Consider the following 11,317-nt stretch of genomic DNA (forward strand, 5'->3'; position numbering starts at 1 on the left):
ATTATTTATTTCACTCTGTTACCTTGGACGTCTTCTACCATTCTCTTATGTGAAGTAATAGTTTCAGGGCATGACGTCAGGAATTCAGGTGTTCTACAAAAAAGTGCACCCTCATTTGCAAAACTGGCATCCAGTCAAATGTTTTTTGGCTCCTCTAATTGTCCATTTTTTTTTTATTTTTATTTTTTTAAAGAGTGGCGGGAACAAATGAATCACATCTCTGGATGAAAAGCCTGACTTATGATTTTTAAGTTTCAAACCTATTAGCCTATGGTAATGTTGTTAACTTGGACATTGCAGGGACATGGATAGGCTTAAAATGGCGTAACAACACAGTGTAAATAACAGCATTAGGCCTGTAACAGACAACTATTTTTATGGGACAATTTTTTTATAAAAACACTTAAAGAGTGGGTAATTACAATCTACTACACCGTTATTGGAATGGATTACTTACTTGTGGCCCAAATGCTTGAGGAAGTACCCAAGGACTTTGAGGGATTGTACTCGAATGCCTTCGCTCTTTGAGGCCATGAGCTTGTAGATTACCCTGGAATAGACACAAGCAGCGAAAGCTGGCAACAGAACACTGTCTTGACAGAATAAAATATAGCCCTGTTGATGAAAAGGGTCCTCCACTGGTTAGCTGACAACCACTTTCCTTCAGAGTGAATTTACATTAGCATTAAATGAATGTCCTAATGAAAGCAGCAGCCTTTCCAGAATGAATTCCCCAGAACTCACACGTAGTGCTACACCGAGTGCATTTATACTTTATAGGATCACATGGGTTTAGCTTGATCATCTGTGTCATATTGTGAAATCAATATGTTAATATTATTACTTTTCCATGCATAGGTCTTTTTTTCCTCTCTCACCGAACCTCATGAATTATTAATGCATCGCATAGGCACACGGCAACAGCACCAGTGTTAGGTGCTTAGGTTTATTTTGTGAAATCACCATTTTCATTTTGTGCCTGAATGGCGAAGGGATTGGGTCTTCCCCTTAGGGGGCTTACCGTATTCCATTTCTCTGGTCAAAAGCAGGGATCATAGAGGCTGGATGCTCAGACATGAGGGCTGCCACCAGCTGCAACACATCATGCAGATTCTCATCCTGCAGACACACCAGGAGAGAAAGACAATCGGAGATTAAAAACAAAGAAAAATAGAAAAGGGAGAGGGCAAAGGAAAAGAAAAAAGTTTTTGCTCAGACTCTGTAACTGCAACTGCAGCAGCGACATAATGTACGTTCTTTGCAATTGTATCACCTGGTATTGGTACACCTTACAACAGTACAGGGGCAGTGGCTGGCCAGTGCTCAATGGAAACTACATTGCTAATCGAAATGATTCATTCACCTGGCTGGTCAGTTTAAATGCTCGGAAAAAAAATAAACTTCCTCGAGAATAACAACGCTGAAGATGAAAATTGACCGTTGTAGCTTAGTGCAGCATTTGGGAATGAATTGACTCGGAGCACGGATAGACTACCATGTACCTCATGCATTGTTAACAAATAGTTTAGGATGCTCTGCAGCTCATCTTCCTTCACACCCCGGTCCTGAAAAAAAGCACAAATAGAAAAAACAGATAAAAGATTAAATGACGTACAAGGCAAATCACTGGAGAAAGGTCATTGCATTACAAAGCTAGGAGCCAATATTCAGGCAAAAAGCATCATACTCAGTATAATGTGGTTTAATTAAAAGAACGTAATAGAAAAGACTGGAAGAAGAAGCCTAATTGTTTCGGCCTCCAGTGTGTCATTTATTATTGTTGTGCTTAGACTGATGCACATGTGATGAGAATTTATGTTGCTGCAATAAAACAGATTGACCAGCCAGATAACTCCTTTGGCCTGGTGACAGCTGTAGACACCAAGCCATTTTCGGTCCGGTGTAAAAATCCCTCTTATTTCTGCCATGGCCTAAAAAACCCTGTTACAGAACAAGGCACGATCATTATCTGCAGAGATATGGCATGCTGGGATGTGGGCAGCAAAACACAGACTGGTGCACTGTGCAGTATAAAACATAATCAGGTGTGTAATATGTAGTCCAGCCCTCTAATATGTTCATCATTGATTAGTTTATCATTTATTTCTTTGATAATTCAATTAATTTAGTCAGTAAAATGCCGAAAAACACAGAATACCTTTTATACATTTTCAGAGCCAAAAGTGATGGCTTAAAAGAGTTAACTCTGTCTGATAACAGCAAACCCAGAGTTAGCCAATTACAATTAATTAAAGCAAAGAAAGACACAATTTGTCTAATTTGAAAAGCTGGAACCAACACGCGTTTGGTTTCTTTACTTGAGAAATTACTAAAATGATTAAATAATTACCAAACTGAATAATGAATGCATAACATTTGTTCAGCACAACTAGGTTTCTCCTGATTTTCCACATATTTTTCTTTTAAAAGAAATAAAGAAATATATAAATAGCACTGAATTTATGAAGGAGCAGAGCGGCTGAACGTTTTTAAGAGTAACACAGGGAGAGTTGACAATCTCCATATATTCTCTGTGCAGCTCAAAATCCAGCCGCGTAAGGGGCTGCGAGGCATGAAGACAGGTGGGACATACCTTCAGGATGAGTTGCTTGAGAAAGAGAAGCATGAATGCCCGCAGAGAAATTATTTCTTTCTGGGTCGGCCTTGGACCATCTATAGTTGGAGAGAGAAAGAGAGAAAACTGAGAAGTAAGTATTGGTAACAAATAAGATATCTTCCTGTTTTCCAGTCTCGTCTATATGTCTCTACTTGATATTTTATTTTTGGTTTATTTAGATGATCTTAAGTCCCTTTTCAATGTTTTTTTTTTGATTGATAATAGTCCTCCTCCTTTGAGCTTTTGACAAAAAAAGAAGACAAAACAGTGTCACCTTCAGATACATCTTCTGCGCTGCATCACCAGCTTTGTACTGATTTACTGGTTTCACCTTGAATGTGTGCATCAAACATTTTACCAACAACCTACTGTAGACAGGGAGGGGGGCAAAAAGAGCAAATCACCCACTTTGTAAACAGAAAATAATTTGCCCATCTAATTACATTTACAATTAAAAAATATATTTCATATAAATAGCATGCTTTAACTTTAGGAGAAGTCATTCTGAGTATTCAACCCAAATGTATTCATCATTCATGCTGCATCCAAAGTCTGTGTGTATCCCAGGTAGCCTTGGTCACACAACATAGTGCCCAGGCAGCCAGCCCAAGGTTGCACCTGCCCAACATCTCATTAAAATTACCCAGAATGCCTCTGCCAACTTAAGGTCACATTGGCACTCTGACGTTAGCCTCACAGTGCAATCAATCTCTGTCACGAACCTCATTCAACATCTGATGGGCCGAACGCTGTCAGCAGGTGTACGGATGTCGTGCAAATATACAGGAATGACAGAATATCACAGAAAGCATTGATTAACTGTCAGAGCTGCTGCTGTATTGGTTTTCACAGTAATGACTTTTGACATGGTCAGATCCTATTCAATATGCTCAGCTCTTTTGTTTTCAACTAAAAAGTGTTGGCACGTACACTGAGTAAGCACACTAATGGGCTGCAGCAACAGGCAGATCAATACAACACAGAGCTATTTAGTCACACACACACACACACACACACACACACACACACACACAAGAAAATACAGGATATGGCATACATTACCACTTACAACAATACAAACATGAATCCCCTCGAGATTCGCAGCACTCACTCTCACTGTAGCACAAAGGCTCCATTTTGGACGTAAAACCTGGCATACATTCATTCATTTCATTCACCGTGTGCAGTCAGCCAAGTATAAACACGCTGACAAAATCTTTGACATTGGCAGAGGTATTAAATGACAGTATCTAGGCCAAATACAAGAGCAAAAGCCTTTCAGGGAACATTGGTCACTTTGCCCAGCATCTTTCCTCTCCTCTCAGCCCTGATAAACTCCCACCTCCACCTTGGCAGGACACATGTTCATTTGAAATGGGGACAGTGCCATGATGACAGACACAACGGCAGCAGACACCTGACCATCGTGTTGCTCCAACAGCCAGTCAATCGAATCGATGATGAGGTTCCCTGAGGTTGCAGGAGGATGGCAAGTGCCGCTGCATCCCGACACTGATTAATAGAGTGAGAGAGGAAACCCCAGTGCAGGGACAGCGCCTGACATGGAAGGCATGATAAGAACATTATTACCGCAGCCACAGCATCCAAGTTATTCACAACCAATTATGCTCAGTGGCTCTGCACAGCTCTAGTCTTCTCATTTACGTATTGCTTTACTTCCTGCATCCCAAGGGCACATGGAGAAAGAGATTAATGAAAAACAACGTATGCCCATGTGATTAACGCAGGAATCTTATTTTGGCTGACAATAATAAAGTAGCATAGCATGCGTCCTGGATACTTGTGCAAACCTTTAAATATAAAACTAGAATCATTATGTTTTCACTCCCTCAGTGCTTTAAATAAACAAAAGGCGGATAAAATACTCTCATGCAACAAGTATTTTTAATCACAGTAGCAATAATTGGTTTCCAAAATTACTCTCAAGTTGCAACTAACGTATGTTTTGCCTGCTTAAACCGCTCTGTTTAGAGCATCTGGAGCATGCTGACATTAAACTGCAATGACTAAACATGTCATAAGACACACACAGGGAAAACACAAGGGGAAAACATAAAAATGTAATGGGTAAAGCCCCCATCTCTCTCTTAACGTTTCTAAATGTGCAAATCTGAAGCAAGTCAGTGAAAGGAGAGCATGCATGTGCCAAACCCTTACCTGACTCACCTGTAATCAGTCATTTGTCCTACAGGAGATGAATGCAATGCATGCAAAGTACTCTACCCATCACTGTGTATTATATGAAATGGTTGGTTGGCCCTCACTCAACACAACAAGGCTCAAACATTGGTTGACCTTTGTGTACAAATCAATAACTGGATACACTCCATCACATTTAACTACACTTTTAGCACCTAGTAGATCTGAATACAATCTAAGATCAAGTAGATACATACTGTATGATGTTCCACAGACTAAAACAGAGTTTGGCAAAACTGCTTTTAGTTACAGTGCTCCAACTTCATGGAATGAGTTGCAAAACCAGCTAAACTGCAGGTTTTTATTTCACATACTGAATTCAGGTCCTACCTCAATCAAAAATATCAACATGTCTGCGCTCGTTTTTAAAATGTGATTTTCTGTTTTTATTTATTATTTATTATTCCTGTCCATCCCTGTCTGTCTGTTACTTGTTGTCTGTTAAAGTGTATCCTCTATGTGCTGCCTTCTTGGCCAGGGCTCACTTGTAAAAGAGATTGTAATCTCAACGTGATTCTTTTCCCTGGTAAAATAAAGGTTAAATAAAATAAATAAATAAATAAAGGCACACACAAAAATCATCCACAAGCCTTGATCAGATCATTCCTCTGATGTCTGCCACTGGGGATTTCTCTTATAATGGGAACAAGACAGAACCAGCTTGAATTGAACGTAGTGACTGGCCAAACAGTTCTGATGCCCATCTCATTACTCATTATTTAGTAAAACAGAGGCAGGGCAGAGACAGAGACAAAGGGAGAGGGATAGAGATTGAGACAGATTATGTGTTGGCTTGTGGGTACATTCCAGACTGGGAGAAGTTGAGCAATGGTCTGTGAGTGCCTGCAGTGATTCTGTGTATAACTGGATGATACATGGCTTTAATTTGATAGCACTCTCTATTAAGACCTGAGGAGAAAAAGAGGAGGCACTTCCAGAAGCAAAATGAGTAGCTGGAAGAGCTCCGTTTTAAATGTGTTCTCTGTGTCCCTATAATTGAGCACTTCATTATCTGCTTGGCTCTCTCCCTCTCTGGCCGCATCTTTGTTTGGTCATTTCTCAGTTTAGAAGGACAGAGAGGAAAAACTGACCTGCCAAATCAAGCACAAATCAGTGGGGCCAGACCCACATGGAAAATGATCCACAGCAGGGAAGCGATCCATTTCAAGATAAGTCTTCCATAGAATTCAAGCCATTTTCTCAGGCCATTACAATCTCCCAAGACTTCAACAACAATTAACACCATATTTACTAGCTGTGCGATTCATGTATGTGTATTATTCAACTTTTGTTTTTGTTAAAGAAAGAAAAGAAAATCGCAATACTGAATATTATCGAATCGCAATAGAAATCCAATCGGTACCCATGTATCGTTAAAAAAAGAATCAAATCGGGACAAAAGCTTATCGTCCCAGCCCTAATATTTACAGTTGTGTTTAAGAGGGCTATGTTTGCGGAAGGCTTAACCAGAAAGCTCCTTGAAGGACGTATAAGAACGGGTACAGGTAATGGATGGAGTCCAATATGTGTACCACTTTGCAGTCAAAAAACTATGAAAAGATGCCAGTATGTATTCCATCAAAGCTCTTCATCACACCCTTGCAAAAACCTTGCTCTTTGCATTCACCATTTTGTTGAGCAGTGATTTTTACCAACGCTTTTTAAATTGTGTAATTCTTTGCCATTAAAAACGCAATTTATAGATTGCTATCCCACAACCACAGAGTGTTTTTGCTTCTCTAGAGTCATTTTTGTACCCATCTTAAAGTTGTAATGAGCCATCATTGGGTCCTGACAGACACACACTGTTATGGACTTTCTACTTGAAGCTCCTTCAGAATGTCAGAGTTCTTCATCCTAAGTTCCCCTTTATACGTCTGCGTCATTTCCTTTAACACTAGTCTCGCATTGCCAGACCAGATCTCACAGTGCTGTGTCAGCGCTGCAGTATGGTCTGGCTACACCGCTTATCTCTTCTGGGATAAGGGAAAAGACGCACTGGCTTGTTTGTTTTACTTTAAACCAATCATAACTGTCCGGATGCAGCAATGGCGCCCTTGCAAAATAGATAGCGAAGATAGCCAAAGAGGAGGGACATCTGGATGTCAGGCTTTATCCCAGCAATGTACATCCGTTGAGCAAGACTACTTAATCACAGACACCTTTTGAAGGGACCTCATTTCTTTCAGTCACTATTCCAAATTGATGACCATAGGTGAGCATGGGAGATAAGACAGGTAAGGTAAATCAAGAGCTTTTCCTCAACCTCTGCTCATTCTTCAACATGGGAGTTCAAAGCCTGCATTTACTGCTAACCAATGAACCTGTGAATGTCATGGTGCCCACTCACAAACAGAACAGAACTCGGAGATCTCCTCTCACAACCCAGAGGTGGCAGCCAGCGGTTTTTCTGGCAGTGGACCACTGCCTCGGTAACCCAAACAACCTGCCTCCGCCTGGCACCCAACCCAGACATCTACGCCTATCCTTGCAGGTGGTAGGCCCACATAGCACACTAACAGTAGTTAAATCAACTGTCCACTTATTATGATATGTGTGACTCTCCTGTATTGCATCAACAAAATGCAGTACTACAGTGAGCACCAGCCTGTCTTCATCATTTTGGTGTTTTTACAACCCCTGTTGACATCTAACGCTAACAGATCAGAAAACTACTTGTGATGTTCCTATACCAAGCAGACCTATACTGCAGTGCCTGAGGCTACACAGAAACAGATATTCCAAACAAGTGATTCCGACATCTAAATCTATTAATCAACAGCAACAGAAAACCTACCGAAATTGTCCAACGTAGCGGACGTGATAGAAATAAAGCCATGAGAGAAGTTCCTCTGATGCCCAAGCTAAATATACTTAACTGTCTAAGAACATGAGCTTGGGATAGGTTGAACTTTCATTACTTATTAAGTCTTGCAAAGTTTCCTTGCACAGCATAAAAAAGATAAGGAACATGGCACTGTGTAAGTAGATGGGATAGGGAACAAATTAAAATGAGGAAAAATATTAGATTAAGGGGCCCGTGGGCTGACCTAACTTACAGATGTATGTGCCCATATTATCCCAGCTAACCTCAGTCTAGAAGTCACTGACCACTTTTAGTAGAAAATCAATTAGGATCACTCCTACTGTAGCTCCAGCAGATCAAGAATGTAGGCCAAGTGCCTTGATGTGGCATATAAATAGGGCTTAAATGCTGCTACATTGAGCCAACTCAGACACTGCCGCTGAGAATTGTTTTAATCCTGCAGTGTTAATAAATGTGATGTTCACTTGATATAGGAATTATTAGTGGCGTTAAAAATGTTGATAGAAGCAAAGAAAAACCCTTTTTGGATTACATCGTCAGAGTACAAGCTTTCACCTTCAGGGAGTAGATGTCATTAGGCCTTGGTGCAGCATACTCTTTAGCTCTCAGTGCCATTATAAAAACAACCCCTATACTATGACACAGATAGTTTTGGAAAAGAATGACGAGAGTAAAAAGGAAATGACAGTTCAAGGACACTTTTACTCCCAGCACAGCTGGCTTTGTGACGTTCTGTTGTTTAGTAGAGAGAGGATGCCTGTCATACTACTGGCCCAGGTTTCACAGGCCTGGCACCCACACCAAGCACCATAGCGCGATGACAGTATTGATGTGGTGTGTCTGCCTCACTGTCAGCTCCAGTGATGGCCATGGACCTAACAGCTGACAGGCAAGCGCTTCCGTGGTGAGATGAGTCATTTCAAACGTGGGGGAGCTGCTGCCATTTCGGGAAGACACTTTGATAGCAGGCTTGTGGCTGCACACAATGATTGTGATTGGTTCACTCCCAATGATTTCACTTCCAAAACACTGAGCTTCACAAATCGGATCATATTCGACAGCTACAAAACAAGGCAAATAAACTTTCAGTAGCTTGACTTGCTAAAAGGATTTCAAAATATGCTCACCAAGACCCTTTGGTGAGATGCCGCTGCTGTCTGCAGGGTTGACAGCCCAGTGGTAGTACTTTAGCGTATGCATGAGCTGAAGCACTGTGCCCACTCGACGAATTGTGTTGTAGATGGTTGCCGTCCCGATGAACTCCGCAGAAAGGTATGTGTACAGAGATAGCTGTACCTGGAGTGGGAAAACATGCACACATGTATTCATGTTATTACGTGCTCAGTGTAATGAATCCCCTAAACCTTATACATTATTAGACCCGATTGCACCAGCTGAGCCGATTATCCTTGCAGGTGTATGCTAGGGATGGCTACTGACCCTATATTACTCCATTTCCTAATTGTCTCAGCTCCACTCTGTTCAGTGATGATTAGCATGTCCTCTGTAATTAGCAACAGACCTGACAAGAATCCTTAATCCCACCACAGCCATTCCAACTATAAATGCAGAGGGCTTTTTCCCATATATCATTTTCATTATAGGATATTAACGAGTCAAGTGTGAGTCATGGCAAAAGGCGGCAGTGTGGTTACGATGTGAGCATGATGTGATATGGTTTGAGGCTACTGGAATTAAACACTGGAGATAAGTCAACACCACGCTGTTGGTAATGTAATTTCCCTGAGAACAGAAAAGTAAAATGCATTTACAAAATCGTATTTGTCTACAAGGACAAGGTCAGCAGGCCCATGTAATTAATGCATATTGCGTGGTCCTGTCATTCACACAGCTGGCTCTCTGTACTCGGTGCAGCTTGGGGATAGGGACAGAGGAAATGTGGACTTTGTGACATGTCCTCAGGGAAAGAGCCAGTGTAGCACTCTGTGCCGATGTAGCTCAAAGTGCTCTAAGCCACTTCATTACCTTCGCTGTTTGTCTCATTTCTTCACCCTGTTTCACTGTGCTCTATTTTGGAGGAGTGTCGCAGGCAAGTCTCCGAACACTTTTGCATTAATTTCCTCCTCTTATTATTCATGGCTTGGCCCACCAGCAGCATTCCTGAGGCAAATGTATTTGCCACACAAACTCAGCTCCTTTGATATACCTCAACCCCCTTTTTTTCATGGGTCATTATTTAAAAAGGAGGGGGGGTTCTGGAACATTTAACAAACTTGGTTAGGTTGACGACAGGAAAGTGGAAGCAACTGCTGAACTGTGCAACCTTGTAATGTCTTATAAATTTGAGTATATATCTGGTGCATGTGCTCCACTCCACTCCTCAGACACTTGGCAATGGTTTGGTCAATGTCAGCTGGGCCCCAAATACAAACTGCCATCAGGTGAAACTGCACAATATTCTTTGACAGTTGATAGTTTTGCATCTCATTAATATGAGAAAAATATTGGAAGAAAATGATTCCATTTGCAATCATATTTCACAACTACTTTGTTTTCTTACTATACTACCTATAAAAACACTTTGTGCCAAGGGGAATATCACAAAAACTGACGCCAGTGTGATACATACTGGACAATATGCAACATTTCCAGCCCTATTTCCTATGAAACCTAGACAAATGTTTCAATATTCGTCTTTACAGAAGCAATGACAACGCAAAGGATTACTGAAGCCGTCTGTGGTTGAAAGCTCCTGATGATCATCCACTTCCGCCTGATCACATGCGAGACACCTGTCCCTTCATGGGCTGAGTGACCTGCGGGAGCTCACCTTGGCAGGGGTGTGGATCCAGATGGCAGCATTGAACAGGATGTGGTCACACAGCTGCTTCAGCAGTGGTGCCCCATGTGTCAGCCCATCCAGATACTTTGCAAAGGAGAGGAACTGCTCTAATACAACCCTGGTGATGTGTCCACGTGATGACTGGAGGAAGAAGCACAAAGTCATGGTAAATAATGATAATATCGCCAAGCCTATTCTGCTGTAAGCGTGCATTTATCCTTCCTGATACTGATTGCATTATGGAGTGCAACACCATACGGAAACGGTTCATAAAATGTCTCATTGCAGAACCCATCAGTTGAAAACACCTAAATGTCACAAAGAAAAGAAACCACATCTGTGACTCTGTCACAAAGGTTGGGTGACAGGTAGAAGCATTTGCTGGTAGTTTTTATGCAGCCTAATATGACTCAACATTTTAGCATCATCAAATTGGTTCATCAAAAGTTTTTTAGTACCTCTGCCAAGGAGGTTATGTTTTCGGCTTGGTTTGTCTTGTTTGTTTGTTTGTTTGTTTGTTAGCAGGAATACAGAAAAACTACTGGCCCGATTTTCATGAAACTTGGTGGGAGGGTGAAGCATGGGCCAAGAAAGAACCCATTACATGTTGGAGCGGATCCGAATCACACGTTAACATTCGTTAACAATGCAATAGGATAGGGCATTCATGTGGTGTCGGAATAATCAGAAAAAATTTGTTCCCAACTGGGAAAATTCCCACTGCATTAACATTGTGAGTTTGTAAAGTATTCACGAATTTCGATAGAATAGAAAACAGAGTTGTGTGGAAAAACCCTGTTTTCAAAATTGAACAGGCATATTGTTTATGTACAGTATGTATTCATTTATT

General features: G+C 41.2%; 1 protein-coding gene across 11 annotated transcripts in view; it reads right to left on the reverse strand.

The window, feature by feature from the left end:
* nbeab (neurobeachin b) overlaps window positions 1-11,317 on the reverse strand; it is a 252,065-nt gene that overhangs the window by 140,067 nt on the left and 100,681 nt on the right. For all 11 annotated transcript variants that reach the window (XM_036001181.1, XM_031297412.2, XM_036001183.1 and 8 more), the window contains exons 12-17: window positions 10,456-10,608; window positions 8,792-8,960; window positions 2,594-2,673; window positions 1,503-1,565; window positions 1,022-1,119; window positions 458-550 (exon numbers count right to left, since the gene is read on the reverse strand). In XM_036001181.1, coding sequence (XP_035857074.1) covers window positions 458-550; window positions 1,022-1,119; window positions 1,503-1,565; window positions 2,594-2,673; window positions 8,792-8,960; window positions 10,456-10,608 — 656 coding nt within the window. The remainder of the gene's footprint in view (window positions 1-457; window positions 551-1,021; window positions 1,120-1,502; window positions 1,566-2,593; window positions 2,674-8,791; window positions 8,961-10,455; window positions 10,609-11,317) is intronic.

This window comes from Sander lucioperca, chromosome 5, assembly GCF_008315115.2.
Source record: "Sander lucioperca isolate FBNREF2018 chromosome 5, SLUC_FBN_1.2, whole genome shotgun sequence".
NCBI lineage: Eukaryota > Metazoa > Chordata > Actinopteri > Perciformes > Percidae > Sander > Sander lucioperca.